Consider the following 23,578-nt stretch of genomic DNA (forward strand, 5'->3'; position numbering starts at 1 on the left):
CCCACACTCGCTGTTCGCCTTGCTTTCCAATCCGAGGCTCCTCCTCCTTCTGTCGTTCTGCCTATCAGCGCCTCAAAGCTCCCCACTCCGCTCCCTTCTGTTTACACCTGCCAGCTCTGTAGGCGAATTTAACTCCTGAGGCTACAGAGGTGCAACTTCTGCTTCAGAGGAATTTACAGTCTAGAGGCACAGAAGGACCAACACATAGATTAGATAATACGGTACAGGCAACTAAGTTTACTTAACATAGTCCACCTGGGGATTCAAGAAGAGCTTTCTGATGCCTGAGTTGAGTTTTGAAGGCAGATGGCCTTAACTCAGGTGAAGGATGGATTCAGTTGCAGGTAAATCCGCATACGCAAAGACACTGAGAGGCGAAACAATGGAATCTGCCAGAACCGCGAGAATTTTGGTCTTCGAATATTAAGGGCAGTTCGAGAGTATTAAGGAATACAGCGGTGGAGGGGGCTGGGGCTAGGTTATGGAGGAGGGCCATTCCAAGAAGCTTTAATTATGCTCTTTAGGCAACAGAGAACCATTGGAAGATTTTAAGTTGAGGCTTGTTGTGGTCATATTTGTGTTTTAGATAAACTACTCTGGTTTACAGTATAAAGTATACAACTGGAGTGCCGCAGTCTCGGTAAGAGGTCACAAGGAATTAAACTGGGGTAATGAGAGTAAGGGATTGAGAAAGCAAAATCAACCTTGCTAATAAGTAGACTGATATACACATACAAGACCAGGGACAAGGCCAGGAAAAAAATGTTCCCTCCAAGGACATGTTGCAGCTGCAAAATGATTAACAACCCTTATCTTTTGATAACTGGGTAACTTCCCCGACTTAGTTTTGTTCCTCTCTCCTCCAAATCAAGGTTACTGAGACACCCAATTACTAAACTGCCCCTACTTCCCCTAGTCCCTCTTTTAAGTGATTCAGCAGAAGCCCAAACTCTGCATGAACTCTGCCCTTCTCCCTCTTACAAAGACACTTGCAGGAACACGCCTCCAAGTTGACCTTGTCCAGCTCAGTGCATCAGTAATTAGGGACATAGACTTTGGAGTTGGATGTACTTGGAAACTCAAGCCTTGCCTCTCTGATCTTGAGTAAATTCCTCATGTGTAGTCTTCAGTTTTCTCATCTGTAAAACTCAGGGGAATGCTATATGTTGGCATAGTGCCTGGCAATAGTTAGTGTCCCCCAAACATTAGCTGTTATTAACAGCAGCAGCATGGTGAAAACTTCCCAGCCCTCTCAAGAGTGGGTTAGGTACTGGTCCTGCAGGTGCTCCCAGCGCAAGTATTTCACCTTTTATACCTGCCGCACTACATTGTACTTTGTGGCCTTCATAAGTCTGCCTCTTGCGCTAAGTTTCAAACTCCTTAAAGGTGGAGACTTGTACTCCTGAGTGGCACAAAATGTAGCTGCAAATCTCCAATTTTGCTGATTCCTGAGACCAGGACTTATGCTGAGAATTGCTGCCATTCTGAAAGCATCAGTGTTTGGATTGCTGTAACATTTCTTATGAATCAGACCAGACTTTCATGTCAGAATAATAAGTAAGAATGTCTTCTAGGAAGATACTCCTACTTAAAAAAGAATACAGATTTAGATTTTATTCTGATTTAGAAATGAATGTAAATCTCCTTTTACAAGAGTTAGACATTTATCTTCTACAATTAACCACTGAATTCATTTTTATGAACAAGCTTAAATTGCTCAAGTTGATTTCATTACAGAAGTCACTTTAAAAGCCAATTCCATTTCCAAACTACAGTTACCATCATTTGAATTCAATAAATCATAAGATAAAAATGAGGTTGTTAAAAATGTAATGCAAAGATACATTCTATTATGATATTCTGATAAACAGAACAAATTTATCTTTCTTCTGAAACATATTTTTAAAAATTTTTCTAGGTGCCTGAAATACAACATCTACATATTCTCAAATATGTATATTTTGGTTTAATCCCTCTGTGTGGGAATATGCCTAAATTTTTATCTTACATTGTCAGTAGAAAATAGCTGATTATCTTTAAAAGGTTGAAGAAAATATTTTACATATGCAAATGATGAAATAGGTAATGCTATTATTAAATAAGTCTTAGTTATTGTAAAATGACCAAAGAATGATCCATAAATCTATTTTTCATTTATTGCAAGCATAAAGGGAGAGCAAGAAAAATGTTTACTCTCTGAATGCCAGATTGGGACCCTTTCAATTAATTTGTTTTTTCCCTTGCTCTAGTAGGACAATGGTATTAGGACTCGTTGAATGGTCAATGCAGAAATTATCAGGAAAGAATATTTCATTTCTCACCTATCATTAATTTCAGTACTAATCACCAGATTTATTCAGGGACATACAGTAGGGTCTTAAGTCCTCTCTAGCACTCATTGCTATGCCAAGGACTTTATATATTTTCCAGATTACAGTTATAACTTAATATGTATTCATAACTATTTTACCTTGCTCTTTTAATATGAAAATGCATGCAAATGTATATTTGTACAACTGATTAAAAGTTTTCTTTGGAGGAAAGAACTATCCAGGGGTAGTTATTCTTTATTCATTTCCTTATTCAATCAGTTCTTCTGCAGTTATTAGTGAATACAGTTATTCTTTATTCAATCAGTATTCTTACTGACTCTTTTTTTTTTACATTTTTTTATTGAGTTATAGCCATTTTACAATGTTGTGTCAAATTTCAGTGTAGAGCACAATTTTTCACTTATACATGAACATACGTATATTCATTGTCACAGTTTTTTCTCTGTGAGCTACCACAAGATCTTGTATATATTTCCCTGTGCTATACAGTATAATCTTGTTTATCTATTCTACAATTTTGAAATCCCAGTCTGTCCCTTCCCAGCTCCTGCCCCCTTGGCAACCACAAGTTTGTATTCTATGTCTATGAGTCTGTTTCTGTTTTGTATTTATGTTTTTGTTTTTGTTTTTGTTTTTGTTTTAGATTCCACATATGAGCGATCTCACATGGTATTTTTCTTTCTCTTTCTGGCTTACTTCACTTAGAATGACATTCTCCAGGAGCATCCATGTTGCTGCAAATGGCATTATGTTGTTGGTTTTTATGGCTGAGTAGTATTCCATTGTATAAATATACCACATCTTCTTGATCCAGTCATCTGTTGATGGACATTTAGGCTGTTTCCATGTCTTGGCTATTGTAAATAGTGCTGCTATGAACATTGGGGTGCAGGTGTCATTTTGAAGTAGGGTTCCTTCTGGATATATGCCCAGGAGCGGGATTCCTGGGTCATATGGTAAGTCTATTCCTAGTTTTTTGAGGAATCTCCAAACTGTTTTCCACAGTGGCTGCACCAAACTGCATTCCCACCAGCAGTCTAGGAGGGTTCCCTTTTCTCCACAGCCTCTCCAGCATTTGTCATTGATTCTTTTGTCTAGAAATAAGCTCAAAGCAACACAACTGCTGGAATGGTGGCAGAGTCGATATTCCCACCTAGAACCCAAAATACCATTTTGAAGAGTAGGTTGTAAACAGTAAGTTCACACTGTATAGCACAGGGAACTATATTCAATATCTTGCAGTAACTTATGTTGAAAAAGACTATGAAAATGAATATATGTATTTTCATATATGACTGAAGCATTATGCTGTACAGCAGATATTGACACAACATAGTAAACTGATTATACTTCAATAAAAAAATATATATATACACACAAAGAGTAGGTTGAATTCAAAAATCAGGAATGGTGGGGGGAGGGTATAGCTCAGTGGTAGAGTGTGTGCTTAGCATGCATGAGTTCCTGGGTTCAATCCCCAATACCTCTATTTAAAATAAATACATAAACCAAATATCTCTCCCTCCAAAAAACAAAAAACAAAACAAACAAAAAGCAAGAATCAAAATGTACATGAGAGGGGAGGGTATAGCTCAAGTGGTAGAGTGCATGCTTAGCATGCATGCGATCCTGGGTTCAATCCCCAGTACTTCATCTAAGAATAAATAAGTAAACCTAATTAGCTCCCCCTACCAAAGAAAAAATGTACCTAGAGACAAGTGTTTAAGTCTGTTTGGGCTGCCATAACAATATAACAGAGTGGATGGCTTATAAATAACAGCGATTTATTTCCCACAGTTCTAGAGGCTGAGAAGTCCAAGGTCAATATGCCAGCAGATTCGCAGTCTGGTGAGTATCTCTTTACTGGTTCATAGATGGCCATCTTCTCTCTGTGTCCTGATATGGTTGAAAGGCTGTGAGAGCTCTGTGGGTTCTCTTTATAAGGACACTAACCCCATCATGAGGTCTCCAACTTCATGACCTAGTCACTTCCCAAAGGCCCCACCTGCTAGTAGCATCACATTGGCAGTTATGTTTCAACATATGAATTTTGGGGGGACAGAAACATTCAGTTCCTAACAACAAGAATGCATTACTATTTATTTGTAAAGTAGCCAGTATTGTAAATATGTACTAATTATATGGTAATATTAGAGCTTATTCGCTTAATTGAACTGTATCCATTTTGATCAATAAAATCTTACATGAAAGAACTTAAACAACAAAGTTGAATTTAAAAAGACAGTAAAACATTAAGTAGAATAGGTAGCAAAAGTTGAGTCTTCTAGTGAACAGAAAAATACCTCAAGTGATTACAATACTGTACTTTTGCTAATATTGTGCTAGAAGAATGTGTCCCCCTAGTGAGCAAGGGAAAGATATCTTCCTAAACTTTGTTGAGGTGGATGCCTGGTTTTAGAAAAGCCAACTTCACCCTGACCTATGCAGCCCTGGGAAAGAAGGGGGCTTGTAGCTTGCCCTGCTGGTGATGTCAGCAGATTGTGCTCTGGTTCCATAGAAATCAGCGAGCTGAGGAGGAGTGGGTGGATCTTTCCATTTTGCTTCTCTAGTAAACCTCTCATGATTTTCCATTCACTTTCTGATCTACATGTTGTCTTGTTAATTTTACAAACATCTTACATACTCAAAAAAACTAATAGGAAGAAAAAGTCATTCAACAAATATTAATAGTGCAAACAAAGGGTTTTATTATATTATTTAATGAAGATGAGCAGCAATTTTAATACAAAATTCTTTCTCAAGCCCTCTGACAGACCTCAAGCCCAGTTTCCCCCTTCATGTCTAGGAAGGTACAAGTAAAACACTTTGGCAGGCATAAAAGACATAAAAAGCTTCTCGTTAGGGTGTATCAGTAGCCAGGGAATTTACACCCCGTTGGGGGTCATCTGACTAAGGCATGGAAGAAACCACATCCCCAAGGCAGTTTCCATAACCTATCCAGAGAAGGTGACCAAGAATTTATCAGGCAAACCAGGACATGGTTGGAGTGAAAGCGGGTGCTGTTAATAACTACACCAGAACACCAGATGTAAGTAAATCAGGAGTGGCAAACCGGGATACACCTTATGAATACACCCTTTATATCTCTAAGATATAAGGGCAAGTCGGGCATTCTGTGCGTTGGTTCTCACTCCAATTTGGAAGACTCACTGCAATAGAATTTTGCACTAACAATTTGCAAGAGGCCTGGGAGGGAAGCCTTTGTGCCCTGGAAAATGCATATCTTGTGTGTTTACCTTTTAAAGATAACTGTGGTTTGAAACAGATAAATTATATAAAGCTAACATAACTTTTCCCCCATATTAATCTTTTAAAGAATTTTATTCATTTCCTAGGGCATATGTGCTTTCCTTTTCCAGAGAAGGCATGCACTCTAGAAACAATGTTTTCATGCCCTCCCTTTTTTAAGATGAGAGATATGCCCCCAAACTTACACATACACTGCAACCCTATTTTTTCTAATGAATTTATTAGTTATTTTTAATTGTGGTAAAGTACATATTAAAAACAATTTACCATCTTAACCCTTTCCAGTGTATAGTTCTGTAGTGTTAAATATATTCATCCAACCCTATCTTGCAGGTCAGATGACTAGCATATTAATGAAAGAAATATACTAGTAAATGCAATATTGAGTTTGGACACAGGCTTATAGACAGTTAGAAATGTTCCAAGTACTTATAAGCAAGGGCAACAGTGGCATGGATTCCTCAGAATGTGTAAAATTTTCTAAATTTTAGCCTATCTTACAAGTTTCTCTCCCTATTACTGTAGCAAAACTCTTCTAAACCACTGTAGAAATGAGATTTATGTTGATCACCTGCATTGCATGGAACCTCAACTAATGAAATAAAGTTCCAACAGTTTTAAAGAGAAGTCAAGAAAGTTCTGTCATTGTGGAAAATATTATCGTATTCTATGAAACAGTGTACAAACAATGCAAATTAATACTATAAACCATATTATATACTATTATTATTATTAGTCTTTGAAAAATACTTCTGTAAACAGATCATAAAAGGATTTTAAGTTCTAGGCACTTAATTTGCTTTAAAATACTCTGCATATGCTTTTTATATGATCAAGCCCTTAAGTAAAATATCTGATATTCAGAAATGCAAAAGGATTTCTGGATACAAGTAAATCCTTGTTTTCTTAGGATTACAAAATATTTTTTCTATTATTATAATCTGATAGTAAGTAAGTAATCATATCACTTATTAGTAATGACAACTAAAGATTAAGGCAAAGATACCCATTGAGAAGGCCTTGTAAAAGATTACACATTCATGTTTTAAAATAAGATATACCTAAAACCATTGTCAATGTTCAGCCAAGAAGTACCAATCTTGGCCCTGTGGCTGTTTCTGAAAAGCCTGCATTCTGGATGGTCAGTGTCTGTGCCTTATCAGTTGTTAAATATTTTTATTATCACCCCTACTTACAACTCTATAGAACCAGCAATTGATGAACATAAAAAGACAGCTCAAAAATGTCAGACATAAAAAGACATGACAATTACCAACAGATTGCTGTAAGAGAAAATTGTGTCTTTTGCTGGTACTTCAGTGGTAAATATCATTATCAATAAAAGTAAGAATTTGTTTAGCAAAGAGCTTCCCTCAAAGACTAAGGAGCACTGCCATACCAAGAAAGGCACATCTATAATTATTAAATGCAGGCATTTAGAGGAGTCTAATTAACAATTTTTAAAGAGCTAGTATGTATTTAAGCAAGACACCACCTAGATAATGGTGTCTTAGGGGCTCACTTGGCTGGTGGATGGTTTGGGTTTTGTTTGTATATTCAGCACATAGTCGTGATGGAAGGATGAGCGGACAGTGCGATTCATTAGGGGCTGAAGGGGGCGGAAGTTGTCCACCATTCTTTGCTCTTTCTCGCCCTCAGAAGTGAAGAGCAGGGTCCGAAATTGCTCAAGCTAGAAATAGAAACAGGAAGCATAAATAATTTCAATAGAAAAACAGCTTTACTTCACAAATAAATTACTTCCATTTTTACAACTCTGAAACATTCCTCTAAAATTGGATACAGAAAATTTTATTTCTGAGTAGGAACACCTTCACTGCTGGACAGGGAATAAACTGTCATGTGAGGAGAGGAGCAGGAGGTGGTGATACCAGCAGGGCACTTGGAATCCAAAGACTGAGGTCAAAGACACTGTCCCCCACATATTAGCCATTTGCCAAGGACAAGTTACTTCATCTTTTGTTCTCAGGAACCTCATCTTTAAATGGGCAAAAGAGCCAGCCTACAGGATAATGAGGGAAAGGCTTGATGCATGTAGTAGCAGTGCCAACAATGTTTTACTTTTTCAAAATTTAACTGACTTGTTAACATAAACAATATAGTCTTGATTGCTTGCCACGCCTGGACGTTGTGGGCAACGTGATACAGGTGGAGGTCTTAACAGGCAGCGGGATGCCCCCTGCCAGCACTGTCCAATAGAACATTCCGCGATGATGGCAGTGTCCTCTCTCCTGTTTGTTACAGTAGCCACAAGCCACATATGGCCACTGAGCACTAGAAATGTGGCCAGTGGGACTAAGGAACTGAATTTTTAATTCAATTTCAATTTAAATATATTGACATTTAAATTTAAATGCCCACACATGTCTAGCGGCTGCTGCCCTAGACAGCGCAGCTTAGTACGAAAGGAGTGATCCAAAATCAAGGGCTTGTTTTTCAGTGTGGCAATAACATCAATCAGTAGCTCCTTGGCTTACGGAACAACCATGTTACAGAATGCTTCACTTTAAGCCAGATAGAAAATCTCTTTATAGCATTTTTCCTCACTCAGGCGCACTGTAGCTACAGAGAGGATAGCCTATGGCACAGCAGGCAAGCATGTGAAGATTTGTTTGTATTAAAGATGTCAGGCAAAGTAGAGCTACAGGGGCAGGACTGTGAACAGGGACAAGCACTAAACATAGTGACCGTAGTTGTAAATTACATGTATACGCCCATTCATTAGGAAGGTGTTTGAGTAGTTCAGGTTCATTTTTATTTGACTAATTGCAAAAGACTAGAAATAGCCCAAGTACCAATAATAAATTACATTAGATCTATAAAATGAGCTAGTACATAGCCATTAAAATGATATTGAAGATAACGTTCATTATAAAATGTTCCACACATCAATGAGTGAAAAGAGCAGCAAAATGGTATATACAGAATGATTCCATTTTGTTAAAAAATTGTGTATATTTACATGGATAAAAGAACAGAAGGATTTATTTGTATTTATATAAATAAAAGACCAGACAGTTAACATTGAGTGGTAAGATTATAGGCAACTAGGATTACTGATGACAGCTAACATTTTCTTCTTACTGAATTTTCTGTGTTGAAATTTCATTTAAAAAGTCCTCACATGGCCCACTGACTCCCTGATTTATTTATTATACTTCTTTATTTTTCAATGTTATATCAGTTTTTAAATATGAAGGATAAAAACAGACTAAAGGTGTAGGCCACCAAGCCCAGGCTTATGAGTAGACTCTGTATTTTGTCATTTGTTTATGGTGATTTCCATTACATAGAACTAAAAATAAAATTAGTCTACTTTGCTAGTTACTATCTTTATGACTTCTGGTTTTGGTATAATTTAGAAAAGCTTTCTCCATTTGGAGGTCTGGAAAGATTTTCCTGTGCTTATTGTAGTATTTTTATGACAGTATTTTTAACATTTAATAAATCTGGGGGAGGGTATTGCTTAGCAGTAGAGCGCAAGCTTAGCAGGCACAAGGTCCTGGGTTCAATCCCCAGTTCCTACATTAAAAAATAATAATAATAATTTAAAAAACTAAATATATCTGGAATACATTCTTATGTAAGGTTTGAATGGCAGATCCAACTTTTTCCCCCCAAAGTTTGCTCAATTGTCCCCAATAGCACTTACTGAATAATCTTATGTTTGCCCCACACCAAGCTGAGATGCTACCTTTACTATAAACTAAATTCTCATGTGTTTGGAGATATTTCTGAATCTACAATTTTCATCCTGTGATTGATCTCTTTATCTGTGTACCAGTACCACACTACTTAATTACTGAGGCTTTATAGCTTTGTTGATCTGATCATCTCTCATTTTCTCTTTCATAATTTTTCCTGGCTATTTATTTATGCTTATTTTTTTCCACATGAGGTTAGAAGTAGCATACCTATTTAAAAGTCTTATTGATATATTTATTGGGATTACCTGAAAATTATGGAGAATAAACAATTCAAGAAGAATAACAACTTAAGCAGAATTGGCATCAAAGGTGTCTTTATGATGTCTTCCTATTCAATAACATGAAATGAATTTTATCAGTTCAAGTCTTTTGTGTCCTTCAGGAATATTTTACGTTTTCCACAGTGGCTGCACCAAACTGCATTCCCACCAGCAGTGGAGGAGGGTTCCCCGTTCTCCACAGCCTCTCCAGCATTTGTGATTTGTGGATCTTTGAATGATGGCCATTCTGACTGGTGTGAGGTGATACCTCATGGTAGTTTTGATTTGCATTTCTCAGATAATTAGTGATATTGAGCATTTTTTCGTGTGCCTATTGATCATTTTATATGTCTTCCTTGGAGAATTGCTTGTTTAGGTCTTTTGCCCATTTTTGGATTGGGTTGTTTGGTTGTTTCTTATTAAGTCGTATGAGCTGTTTATATATTCTGGAGATCAAGCCTTTGTCGGTTTCATTTGCAAAAATTTTCTTCCATTCCGTAGGCTGTCTTTTTGTTTTAATTTTGGTTTCCTTTGCTGTGCAGAAGCTTGTAAATTTCATTAGGTCCCATTTGTTTATTCTTGCTTTTATTTCTTCTAGGAGAAAATGTTTGAGATGTATGTCAGATAATGTTTTGCCTATGTTTTCCTCTAGGAGGTTTATTGTATCTTGTCTTATGTTTAAGTCTTTGATCCATTTTGAGTTTATTTTTGTGTATGGTGTAAGGGAGTGTTCTAGCTTCACTGCTTTACATGCTGCTGTCCAGTTTTCCCAACACCATTTGCTGAAGAGACTGTCTTTATTCCATTGTATTTTCTTGCCTTCTTTGTCAAAGATTAGTTGACCAAAAGTTTGTGAGTTCACTTCTGGGCTCTCTATTCTGTTCCATACGTCTATATGTCTGTTTTGGTACCAATACCATGCTGTCTTGATGACTGTAGCTCTATAGTATTGTCTGAAGTCTGGGAGAATTATTCCTCCAGCCTCTTTCTTTCTCTTCAGTAATGCTTTGGCAATTCTAGGTCTTTGATAGTTCCATATAAATTTTATTATGATTTGTTCTAGTTCTGTGAAATATGTCCTGGGTAATTTGATAGGGATTGCATTAAATCTGTAGATTGCCTTGGGCAGTGTGACCATTTTAACAATATTGATTCTTCCAATCCAAGAGCATGGGATGAGATCAATTTCTTTTATCAAGGTAGGGAAGTCTCCATACATACCTATCATATTGAAGATTTTTGAAAAACTGAATGCTGAATTTTTCTGGTACTTTTTAAGAATCTATGGAAATGATTTTTTTTATATATTTTTCTATTTAGATTCATTGATATGATGAATTATCTTAACATCATTCCTAATATTGAACCATCTTTGCATTACTGGAATAAATACTACTTGGACAGAGTATATAGTTCTTCTAATGTACTGCTAAAGTCTATTTCTAATATATTATTTTTGCTTTTTAAAAAATGTATTCTTCAGAGATATCAGTCTGTAATGGTTTGGTTTTTTTATGGGGTGGGGGTGGGGTCCAACCTTTGATGAATGTTGGTATCAGTTATCCTGGCCTCATAAAAAAAAAGGTTTCAGAAGCTTTGGTTCTTGTGAACATGCTTTGTAATTAATAAAAATACCATAAAGCAAACATAAGCAAATATTATTGAAGTTTAGTTATATTATGGATTAAACAGGATTTGTGTATTAACATGGTAATCACCACTTAGTTTCTAATGAAAAAATAGACTCTGAGGTCAAAACAACTGACTTAAAATTTCTGGATAGACTTTGTTGGGTTCTATTTTTATCCTAATATTCCATAGCAAAATTCCCTTACAGATTCTAGAGTTTTGAGCACATCCATTTTCAGCCTTCATTCTTCCCTTTAAAAGGATCTTGTTTATATAGAGATTCGTATTTAAATATAAAATAGACAATGCATAAAATATGTCATTGTCAAATACGGAAGTAAAAACTTATGTTTCCTAACCTTTAACTCTTCTCTCTAGTTGATTTGAAGCATTTCCTAATTCATATCCAAATTACAAGATGTTAGCACATTTTAATAAAAATGTATAAGCATCACAAGATATTAAAAACTGATGCCAAAGTGTGAGCTCAGCCTTATTTTAAATGGGCAGCCTAGAATTTCCTTACATAAAATGTGGAAAGAACGTACCTGATCATGATCAACCTCTACAGGCTGCTTCTTAATGATCCAGGTGACAGACTCAGAGAGTGGTGGGGTAGTCAGGGATCCCGAGTAGGTCCAGTAATCTGGGCAGGTGGGCATCAAGCAGGAAGGGTCAAATGACCCAAATTCCACCAGTGTGTCCTGGCCAAGAGAAAGGGTCACTGAGTCATCATTTCATGGTGAAAACCACTCTGGAATCTGATGATGTGGTAGATGGTGTGGTGATGATTCTAGGGGAGTCTGGGGACCAGCAGTGGTCCCGAGGAGCTCCAGGTACCTCTGGGCACATTAGGACAGAATCATGCTGGTGCTCTGTTCCTGCAATTAACTGTATTTCTGGTAGTCCCCAGTGGGAACACAGCAAAAACTATTTTCTCCCTCCATTCTAGTGAGTTTACAGCAGGTGGTCTCCTCTGAACTCTTTGGGAAGCATTAGGCGGCAGCTGATGCATAAACAAGGAGGATTTTCTTTTTCAAGAGAGACTAATAGAATTCTCCTTTCTAAAGTGCAGTGCAAATTAGGAGAAGACAGGATCCTGGACGAAAAGGGGAAAGAAAGAGAGAGACAGAGAGAAGGAAAAAGAGGGAGATGGAGAGGGAAAGAGGTAGGGGAGAGAGACAGAGGCGTGGAGGGGAGGGAAAGAGAGAGAACAGATAGACTTCCAGAGAGCAGCCCCTCGGGGATTCTGAATACTGAATGATTAACCGTGGAATCTGGACAGAGGTATCCAACCTGAAGGATATGGGTAGTTGTTCTTTAAAGCTGGACAAGCCAAGTTTCTGTCAACTTTTCTTTGCTCCCTGCCTGTGGGAGTGCAGCTAGAGTCCAGAAGGCTGCCCCGAGTGTTTCCACAAGGACTGAGAAGGAGCAGGGGTCAGGAGTAGAGGAGGGGACTCGTTGTGTCCCCGAGTCCCCGAGTGCTGAACTACACAGAGGTGAATTACATTCCCCAATTCAAAGTGCCTTGTTAGTGTCTCCACTCTGAGATTCAAACATAAAATATATTTCAAGTGATTTAGGGAAAAAAAAGTTACCTTATGCTTAATTGATGGCAAAGTATCAACCAGTTTCTGGAGCTCTTTATGATGTTTGCCTAGCTAAAGAAGCAATGAGAAAATATTAAAAAAAATTGACATCTCACTTTTGAAACTGTAACAGAATGTGAATTAAAATTAACCACCTGGTGATTATATAAAAACAAACCAACTACTCTACTTAAGCTACACTTAAACTGGTAATTTAGAATGTTTTAAACATCACTGAGTTTAATTAGACACAGAACAAATGAGCAGGCTGTTTGCTGACAGGGTCAGCATGCCTGCGGGCAAAGGAGCCCTGCTCCATTTAGCATCAATTCTTAAATTAAAATTTAAATTAATTAAAATTAAAAGTTCCACAAAGAAGCTGCATTTCAACTGCTCAGTTGCCACATGTGGCTTGTGACAGCTCTGTTGGACTGTGCATTTTTATACCATTTGAAATCTATTTGTAACAATCTTGTACTTTAAACATTATTTACTTTTATCTCAGTATTCTTAGAACTTAATACTGCAACGTTGTATCTTTACATCCTAGGATACAAAACATCATTTAAAGCTAGTAAGGTTGTTTGTTTTTTTTTTTACCTTTAAAAATACTCCTATCACAGCCAAACCATTTTCTTCCAGTGCTGCATCCTCAAAATTTTCAAATTTGACTGCATTCCAATGCACTAAGTGCAGCTGAAACACCATTAAAAGATGGTTTTATACATGACCATATAGGATCACTCCAAAACAGACAGCCTTATTCACATATATTTTTAACATGCTTCCTCACCCAAAATAAAGCCACTGAGAAAAGCAAATGACAATCTGATGCAAAATGAGATAGAAATAAAGAACAGGAGGAAATGTATGTGGGAGCAGCAATTAATGCTACTTTGGACCAATATAAGGATTTATTAGGGGAGAAAATTTTATATATATATTTACATATCTATATCTCTCTATGTATTTCAAAGTGAATAACATTTCAGTGAGGGAACAACATTTGTCCATTCCCATCCTGATTTGCATGAAAGACTCATATCCAAAATCCATTTACATCTAAAGGAGAGATGTTTATATTGAGAGAAATAGATTTTCCCTATGCAAACTATGAGTCGAAGACAAATTTGTTTGAGGGATAACCACTTAAAATGTGTTTCTTTGTACAGTAACATTTAAAACTAAGTTAGGGGGAAAGCTGTAAAGAAGAAATTCTGTTTCCTTTGTGCTCCCTGTATTTCCCTACAAATCATTCCCTGTCCATCATTCACGAATCCTCTCCCAACCTCCCAAGTGAGACCCTCAAGGTCATGGTTAACTTTTTACCTCTCCTCTCCTGAAGAGGACCTTGCCTCCAAGTCCTGTTGCTTTTATTTCAAAACTGCTTGTTAAATTGTACTCTTTTTCTCTATTTCTCTTGTCACCGCTTTCATTTAGTCTCCTGCCATCTCTCACTTGGATTAATTCAGCCTGTGGCCCTGCACTGTTGTCTGGGTTATTACTTTAGGCTTTCATTTGAGCCTAGCTTAGAATTCTGGAAGAATTCTGTTTCAGAATCTTAAGGTTGATTTCTGCTATATTCTTTGAAATGAGAGTAGGTATCATTTTTACAAGTATAAACTGGGAATAATCAAATATGCCTCTGAGAGAGCTACTTAGCATCTATAGGAATTACCTGATTCTTCCTGATAATTTTTTAGAGCTAGGAACTCAGAACCATCCCCTCTTCTCCACAGTTGTCACTGTTTCCAAGCTTCTCAACTTACCTCTGCTGGGTAACATTTGCTGTCCACGGTATGCTCGGAGCCCCAGGCATCAATGGCCCCCCAGTGAAAATGGAACTGCTTCAATCGGTAGTTGTGTTCCAGGGGTCCTCCCTCGATCACTGAAATAGCATATCTGACAATTCAGGGGACAGTTTTTCATATCGTGGAGGAACATGGGGAAAGGCTGAATCTGTGGGTGGACCTTCTACATGAACTGTCTTAAATGGAGCACACTCTATTATACAGAAGTGTTTATAAACTTGATTTCCACACAGTGAATACATGTCTAAGGGCGAGACCTTTCCTCTGAATGACACCAAGATTTAACTACACTCCAAGCTGCATACAGTTGTTAAAGGCCAATTCTTGACTTAGTTTTATACTCTGTATTTACTGTGCCCAGTTTTTTAAAAGTGTACAATAAAATGCAAATCTCTCAGCATATTTATCCAACCCAATCTCATAAAACTGAAATATGGGGATAAAAGATACTCTTTTTATGCACTGATACTTTGCTTTACAATTTTTGAAGATACTAATGTTTCTTTCCATTACATTGAAATGCAATAGGAAATTTGCAAGTCAAAAATTATCACGCATCTCCCTTTGGACAGAGTGAACAATGTGAATCACCCACACACTTTGCCACTGGCCTCACTGTGCTGGATAATAAATACCTTTTGTTTAGACTAAAGTTTTATGGAACTAGTGAAATCAGTACATTATAGGGAAAATATTCAGATATAAGTTTTAAAGGTCACCCTTCTTCAGGCTTTGGGTTGTGCTATTTTTTTTTTTTTGGCTTGAATTTGCCAAAGCATATTAGTTCCTCACTTATTCCATCTAGTCAGACCCTGGCGATGTCTGTCCATGGTTAAACCAGTACAACAACACAAAAACCCTCCATCTCATCTATCTTAATGGTCTAAGAGTTTATTGCCTTATTAGTTGAATTTTCTGTATGCAAATGATTGAGTACAGGGATCCCAAGGACCAAAACCTCTGGCTGTGGCATGCAATGGTCTACTATGTATCTTACTGGCTTTCAAAAATGTTTTACATAATTTCCTTTCTTAACAAATAGGAGTTTTGTAAAAGGTGAGCAAAGACACCAATGACCACTTTTCTTTGAGGGGCAGGGGAAGTGCAAAGAATAATACCGCATGTTCACTAAATTAATCGGAGAATGGTACTAAAATGTACTGAAATAAATATCTTCAAAAAAATTCTTATTTTTATATGCCAGCTCCATTTTGTGCGCATGACTTTGGCAAATACTCAGTCTAACCGGTTGGATGAGATTGAAGTTCTGGTCCCAAGTTAAGTTACTAGGGCAGAGGAGAGGGCCAGCATTTCCCTCCTATCCTCAGAAAAACACTGGCAGCAGTTCCTGGACACTTAACTATGTGTCTCCTCCAAAGATGATGAGCAAGGCCAAGAGGAGATGTCACCAATGGGTAGTGCAAGGGAGGGGGGCCGAACTGGCCTTCAGGTGTGTTTTGATTCACCCACATAATACTAAACATATTTTTCAGTTCACTGCCAACATTTAAAGCTGGACGATCTCACATAAAAATCAATGTTTTCAACCTGAGAGTGAGATACTTGGTCCATGTTGAGCATTGGCTGCCACCAGGCAACAACAGGCTGGATAGAAGACGTGGCCGCCCCTTTAGATGGTCCCACCAGTACTTCACAGTGGCCACCGCTGCCATTTCTCTCACACTCTCCCACCCTGGCCCATTCTCCTTACTTCTCTGGCACTGTAGGTACATCTGCATTTGTGATTCCTGGGAGAAATGTTAGATGCCTAGGCATCTGTCTTGGGCACTAGCTAGCTAGGAAAATGAAGTCTCTATGTGTGCTGGGCACTCTGCCTATGTAAGTTATACATAGGGGAGAGATCGCACAGGGAGATATTCTCCTGTACAATATGGTTAAGAGCATGCACTTTGTAGGAAAAGAACTTCAGTTTGAATTAACTGGCTTTGTGTCATTAGCCATGGGTGTTAGCGGTTTCTAAGATGACTCCCAATGATCCTTTCTCCTGGTATTCATACTCTTGTATTATCCCCTGCCCTGAGTGTGAACTGGACCTTATGACTCACATCTAAGGGCAAATGTAATAGGATGTCACTTTCGAGATTACGTTACAAAAAGATAGTGGTTTCATCTTGTTTGCCCTCTCTGACTCCTCTTGCTTATTTGCTCTGAGGAGGCCAGTTGCTGTGTTGTGAGCTGCCCTCTGGAGAGGCCCACTTGGCAAGGAAATGAGGGTGGCCTCTGGCCAACAGCTAGAAAGAAACTGAAGCCTTGGGAGAAACTGAAACCTGCCAACGGCCACTTGAGTGAGTTTGGAAGATGATCCTTTGCCAGAAGAGCCTTGAGATAAGACCCCCATCACAGCCCAATGAGAGACCTAGAGCAAAGGTACCCAGCTAAGCTGCATCCAGATTCCTGGTCTCTGAACATGGTCTTTAGAACTCTCTGTGAATCGGCTTTTGCCTAACTCAGGACTTCCTTGTCTGCTACTTCCTTCTTGCACTTTTTTTTTTAAAATTGAAGCATAGTCAGTTTACAATGTGTCAATTTCTGGTGTACAGTGTAAAGTCTCAGTCATATATATACATACATATATTCATTTTCTTATTCTCTTTCACTTTAGGTTATTACAAGGTATTGAATATAGTTCCCTGTGCTATACAGAAGAAACTTGTTTCTTCTTGTACTTTTAATACTTAATGTGAGCATCACACTGCCTCACACCTCCACCCCCATGTGGAGTACCCAGGTGTCACCTCCACCAAGAAACCTCCTCCCAACAGCACTTAGCTCTCTTCACTAGCATCGTCTTTTCCAGGGTCAGCTTCTCCACCACACTGTAAGCTCCTTAGAGGCAGGGCCCATCCCCTCTTCCTCTTTCTATTCTGAGCACTGGGTACAGTGCCTGGCACTTAGTAGATCCTCCATGAAACCAGGAACTAAAGAAATAGACTGTAAAGTGTCTGTGGGGTTTGTGAACTGAAACATACTGGTAACCTCAGCAAGAGCAAGGAAAACGGTGGGATCAGGCTGGGTAGAGGCCTGGATGAGGAGGGGAATTGGAGTCGGCAAGAAACAGGGCACAGTAGGGAGACAGTGGATTAGAGAGCAGATAAGTCATAAGATGTATCAAATAAATATATACTTGTTTATTTGAGGTTGCTGATATTTTGTTCTTCTTGTGCTTTAAGATGACAAAAATTAAACTTATAAAAAATTAAATAACAAATAGCATAGAGTCAGGCTTCTAGTAAGCAGTCTAGGCAACATTCATTCCCTTCTTTTGCCTTGAATGTGGAGATGAAGGAGCTAGCAGAGGCAGGTCTGATGAAGGGAAAGGTAGTAAGTACACAGGACCCATAGAAATAAAAGCAAATGGAGGAAATGGATGGGAAACTTGGGGTGATGGAAACGTTCTAAAATTGGATTGTAGTGATGGTTGCACCACTCTGTAAATTTACTAAAAATCATTACATAGTTCTTTTTAAATAAATAAATAAATAACTAAATAACTAAATAAATAAATAAATAATAAAGGACCAAAACTAGGGAAGGAGAACTTAAAATATTTGTGAGAGCATTCTTACTAGGTTCACTGGTGATGCCCCATAGAAGGGTAAAGTTAAGTGAAGCAGGGTGGGGCAGGACGCACCCTTAGGAGAACAATGGGACCCATCTCTTGTCTTTACTGCGTGGTGACATTGCCAGTGAGATAGATTCCAGAGGAGGTGATGATTTACAGGGATCATCCATGGGACTCAGGCCAGACATAATGTAGTGTGCCCTTCCTCAGTATTTTGTATCCTTTACATGTACTCATTAAAATCAATAACTGTGTCCTCTTCAGGGAGCCAAATGACAAAACAGTACCTAGCAGAGAGCACTGGTATGACATGCTCACATCCCTTCTCTTAGTATCCTTTCCATTTCTGGAAAGTAGGTTGTGATGGCCCCTCTTTCATTCCTGATTTTAGTAATTTGAGTATTCTCTCTTTTATTTTTTCTGTTGGTCCACCAAGCTAAAGATTTGTCAGTTTTATTGATCCTTCCCAAGAACCAACTTTTGCTTTCATTGATTTCTGCTCTGTTCTTTATTATGTCTTTCTTTGTATTTGCCTTGAGTTTAGTTTGCTCTTCTCTTTCTAGTTTCTATAGGTAGAAACCTAGGTTCTTGGTTTGAGAAATTTTTCCTTTTTTGATACAGGTTTTTTTCATCTATAAATTTCCCTCTAGGCACTGCTTTAACTGTACCCCATAAGGTTTGGTATGTTTTGTTTTTGTCACATACCTTCCCCAGCCTCTTTCCTTGTACACTTTATCCGTAGCTCTTTGTAAAGCACACTGTAGCATTTCCTACTTTTTAAAAAAAATTATAGACATTGATATTTATTAGATCTTTTCTTTTCTGGAATTAGAATTGTTTCTTGCCTTTCTTCAAATCTAGGATTGTCTTTCTTTTAACTTTTTCTTTATTTTTTATGTTCATTTACTCTTTCTTCCTCTTTGAATGCTATTGATTATTTTGCAACAGCATGGAGAAATAGCAGAGAAGAATGAGCAGGAAATAGGTTGTCACTGAAATGTGGAAAAAGAGGCAGAGAAAGTTAGTTACTTATTAAAGATTAATTGTATCTTAAAGAAAATAATTATTGGAGCAAAATGAAAAGGGGCTATCTGTTTGGTCCTCCCTAAGAAAATAAGTGGAAAATTAGCAACCTCTCTGCAATTTTTCTTGCATATTTTGTAAAAATAGTCTGAAGCTGACTCACCTAGGGAAGGTAAGATCAAGGAATGATTTAGTTAGTTGTGTTTGGATATATCTAAAGAGCTATTGGGAGGAAAATATTGGCCATTTATTTTGCATATGTGATTGCCCAGGCAAATAGCTGGATAAGAGTTCTTTTTTTTTTTTTTTTGAGGGATTATCCAGTTTATTTGTTTATATTTTTTTAAACTTTTTTTTTATTGAGTTCTAGTCATTTTACAATGTTGTGGCAATAGTTGGATAAGAATTCTTGAATCTATTATTCAAAAGAAAAAAAAGGGACTAAAAAAATAAAACAAAAAACTGTTTGTCTTGAATGATCTTGAGGATTAACTCACTTGGTTAAGAAACTGATTAAATAACTTCCTAAGATTTCCAACTCAATGAAGAAATAATACATTGGCAACAAATAGTCCCTAGACTGTCAAAGAAATGAGAAGGCTTACCATTATGTAGGATCCTCAGAAGAAAAGAAAGAAGGTTGTCAGGGACCTAGACGGGACTGAGACTAACTAGATAACAGGACTGCTCTGCATCCGGAGTGAACTTATGAGAGCTGGTGTTCTACAGACAGAGCCTGCCCATCGTCTAGTTCTGGCGGGAGTAATGGTAAACCCTAAAGGGAGACAATTATTTCAGACTAATTAAGACTATGTGATACTATCAAATTTAGTTTGAAAAAAGAAAAAAGAAACCTGCACAGAATTAATCACATTCTGTTTTCAACAGACACTCGAAGTTTCAGGTAAAATTGGAAATATTCAGATTAGTTTACATCTAGATAGGATGAAAAAAGGAGAAGATTCAAAAGCAAATAATATTTGAACTTAAAAATCTCTTTTAAACTGTGTTTCTTTAAAACTAGGTAACAGTATTTAATTAATGAAATTAACAGAGGTGAAGGGTATAGCTCAAGTGGTAGAGCACATGCTTAGCATGTGTGAGGTCCTGGGTTCAATCCCCAATACCTCCTCTAAAATAAATAAACCTAATTACCTCCCCCTGAAAATAAAAAATATATAATTAAGCAATACAATAATAAATAAATATTAAATATTTTTAAATAAAAAAATAAAATTAACAGAACATAAGCTTCCATTTTCCTAAAATAGGACTAGTCTTAACTCATTAAGACTGCAACCGCATGTACTCATAAATATGCTTTTTGCTCCATTTCAAAGGTATTGCAATCTCATCAGTTAAATCTGATTAAATAATATTACTATTTAATATAAAAGAGCTTTGTAAAGTCAGTAAGCAGAGAAAATTAGTACATATTCAATACACGTATACAAAATAAATTTCCAGCAAAGCTTTACTTTCTCACCCTACCTTTATATCAATTATAGAATCTATACATATATATATTTATTAATAAAAAATACTACCTGTACTAGAAGAAAATGTACATAAAACTTGAAGGGACTTTTTCCATACACTGAAAAAGTAGGTCCAATGAGTCCCTTGCCACTGCTAACAAAGAGGTCCACACTCCCATGGAAGCAGTGTGATGTAGCCTATGCTGATATCACACTGTCCCTTTAACTCCAGACAAGACCACAGGTCTGGTTCTCACCTGATTTATCTGTAGAATCTTCAAATTCCACGAGGAAAGAGTACCCGTTATTCCAGATGTGTAGGCAGGTAGTCGGGTCATAAGAGATGGTAAGCGGTTTTAAGTCAGGATCGTAGACACTGTCCCTCCACCGGATGTTGATGGGTGACTGGCGCTCACCCCCTGGGACCAGGTCCATGCTCTCCCAGAGAGGGTGCACTGGGAGAAAGCACATCAGGGCTGTCATTGAGAGGCCTACTAGCTGGGATCCCACTAGAGGAATGATATTGTCCCATGTAAGCGTATATGCTGAGTTCACCTCTTACATAAGCCAGCTGGGAGAATTAGGCAGCCATCCTGCAAAACCTGGGTAGAATATTAGCATTGCTAAGGTCCCTGGAGTTCTGTCCATCACATGAATGCTATGACATTGTATATCAAGTTGTACACGTGTATACACATACTTTGTCCCACATGAGCACTGATGACATCACTGATAGTGATTTTTCTACCAAAGAGACAAGCACCAGGTCTTTGTGGCGAGTCCCTGACAAATCTCAGCAGATTTCCTGTAACACAAAGAGAGCTGTTGAGACATCCAGGCATGATGGATAGAACCCCCCAGTATAATTCGGGGTGGTCCAGCTCTCTGCCAACGGGAAAACCAGACAAAATCTGAATCAAGATAAATCATGACCAGTGACCCTCTGCACCTCACCCCACCGCTGAGAATGAGTCTAAGGATTTGAGAGAGTGACAAGGCAGCTGCTGCCCAGTCAAACCCCCTGTGCATGGCAGGCTGACTGGCGTGGCACTTTTCATAAAAACAAGCTTGTCTCTGGTTTCCTCTTACAGAGAAGACAATTGTCTCCCTGAGGTGGCTGCCGAAAGCTGGAAGTTCAAGATCTTAACCTTGGGGAGATTTTTTGGTAAAAGTACCCAGCTGTAGAGACATAGAATGCTCAAAGGTAGTTTCAAGACCAGTGGCTCTCAAAGGAGGGAGCACTTCTGAACTCAGGGAACATTCGGCAAGGTCTGGAGACACTTGCGGTTGTCAAAACTGGAGGAGGGCACTACTGACATCTAGTGGGTAGAGGCCAGGGATGCAGCTAAACATCCCACTGTTTTAGGACAGGGCTCTCACAAGAATTATGTGACCCCCAAATATCATTAATACCAAAATTGAGAAACCTTAGTCTAGAGCAAAAATCTATGGGCAAACTCAGAGTATCCCCCCCCTTTTTTTTTGGTTCAAATTTTTCATATAATGTAGTAATCTCATCTCTAGAGAGCTCTGAACCCAAAGTTTTGGGTTTTCTCCCTTAGTATAAAAGAAGTTGTGAAGAACAAGAACTTACTTTAGACAAGGATAACCTTCTGTTTCAGAAATCTAAAATGAAAAATGCATATGAATTGGTACAATACAATCATACATCAGATTGAAATGCAAATTCTTTGCAGGCAGGAGCCATATCCTCCCCTTTTTTAGTGCCCTTTAGAGCCTTATTTGATATATGCCCTTTAATTTGAGTATTGATTATCCAACTGCTATTGTTGAGATAAAAAGCTGTATTTGACTAATTGTGTGATATTTTAAAACTTCCAGAAACCCCTAGAACAGCCCAGGTTCAGTTTTAAAGATTGTCCCCTCTGAGACGCTGAGGCCAAGGCTGAGTATTGGAGAAGTCACACCCTTCAAAACTGATTCATGAGGGTCTTCTGTGGAGACTAGGGGAGTGGGGATTAATGAGCAGACCCCCAAGAAGATGCCCTCTTTCACCCTTAGTCACCCCCCCCCCACCTCAGACAGGGAGTGCCTGGATTCTCCTCTCACCCAGGCAGACACCAGCCCAAGGAAACCGGGCCTCTTCCTTCAGTTGCTCTTTTATGACCCTAACGCTCCTATCAATGTGTGCCCTTCAGTTCACAAGTTCAGCTTCCAGAAGGTTTTCTTTCCCCCACCCACCTCCTCCTTTAGGGACCCAGACCAGCCCCCACTAGGGGGTCCTTGGTCACTGTGCCCATAGTGAAGCCAGCTTCTGCCCAGGGCTTGTTGTGCTAAACATAAATTCACATTTCTGTTCTCTCCTCCCTTCCTCTTGCTCCATTTTAACAAAATAGAGTAAATGATTTCTTGATAGTTGCTCATACTTTCCCTCAAAGTAAGAAGACGATTGAGTGTTCTGACTGACAGAGCCTGCATATTCAGTTTTTTCCTGTATGGGGAAAATGAAATAAACAGAGTGATTCTCTCAACCAGGGTTTAAGGGAGTGACACCACACGGTCATTGACAGAAGCCCTTCGGATGCCATGTGCTCAGGTTTAGTTCTTGTTTCTGTGACTGATCCTGGCTTTGATTTGCTTTGTGCTTGTACCACCTATAGCTCCAGCCTCGGGGGAGGGGGGTTGTCCCTCTTTCAGCTCCATTCCTGCCTTAGCCCCTCCGTTCCTGCTCCTCCTCCTCAGAAATCAATTTCCCCTCACTCAGCTCAGGACTGGCTCCAATTATATTTAGATCTTGGGCTTGTCACTTCCTCAGTAAAATTTTCTGTGACTACCATCTTATAATATGATCCTCTCTTCTTCTTATTTTTTAATCATAGCACTCAGATCCTTTCCTTCACAATGTTTATTACATAG

At 38.3% G+C, this 23,578-nt stretch overlaps 1 protein-coding gene across 5 annotated transcripts in view; it reads right to left on the reverse strand.

The window, feature by feature from the left end:
• Positions 1 to 5,017: 5,017 nt before the first annotated feature.
• CA5B (carbonic anhydrase 5B) overlaps positions 5,018 to 23,578 on the reverse strand; it is a 34,507-nt gene continuing 15,946 nt past the window's right edge. For all 5 annotated transcript variants that reach the window (XM_064483388.1, XM_064483385.1, XM_064483389.1 and 2 more), the window contains 6 exons: positions 20,959 to 21,156; positions 14,576 to 14,694; positions 13,407 to 13,502; positions 12,816 to 12,878; positions 11,766 to 11,921; positions 5,018 to 7,293 (listed from right to left, as the gene is read on the reverse strand). In XM_064483388.1, the coding sequence (XP_064339458.1) occupies positions 7,114 to 7,293; positions 11,766 to 11,921; positions 12,816 to 12,878; positions 13,407 to 13,502; positions 14,576 to 14,694; positions 20,959 to 21,156 (812 nt within the window). In that variant the 3' untranslated portion in view covers positions 5,018 to 7,113. The remainder of the gene's footprint in view (positions 7,294 to 11,765; positions 11,922 to 12,815; positions 12,879 to 13,406; positions 13,503 to 14,575; positions 14,695 to 20,958; positions 21,157 to 23,578) is intronic.

This window comes from Camelus dromedarius, chromosome X (genome assembly GCF_036321535.1).
Source record: "Camelus dromedarius isolate mCamDro1 chromosome X, mCamDro1.pat, whole genome shotgun sequence".
NCBI lineage: Eukaryota > Metazoa > Chordata > Mammalia > Artiodactyla > Camelidae > Camelus > Camelus dromedarius.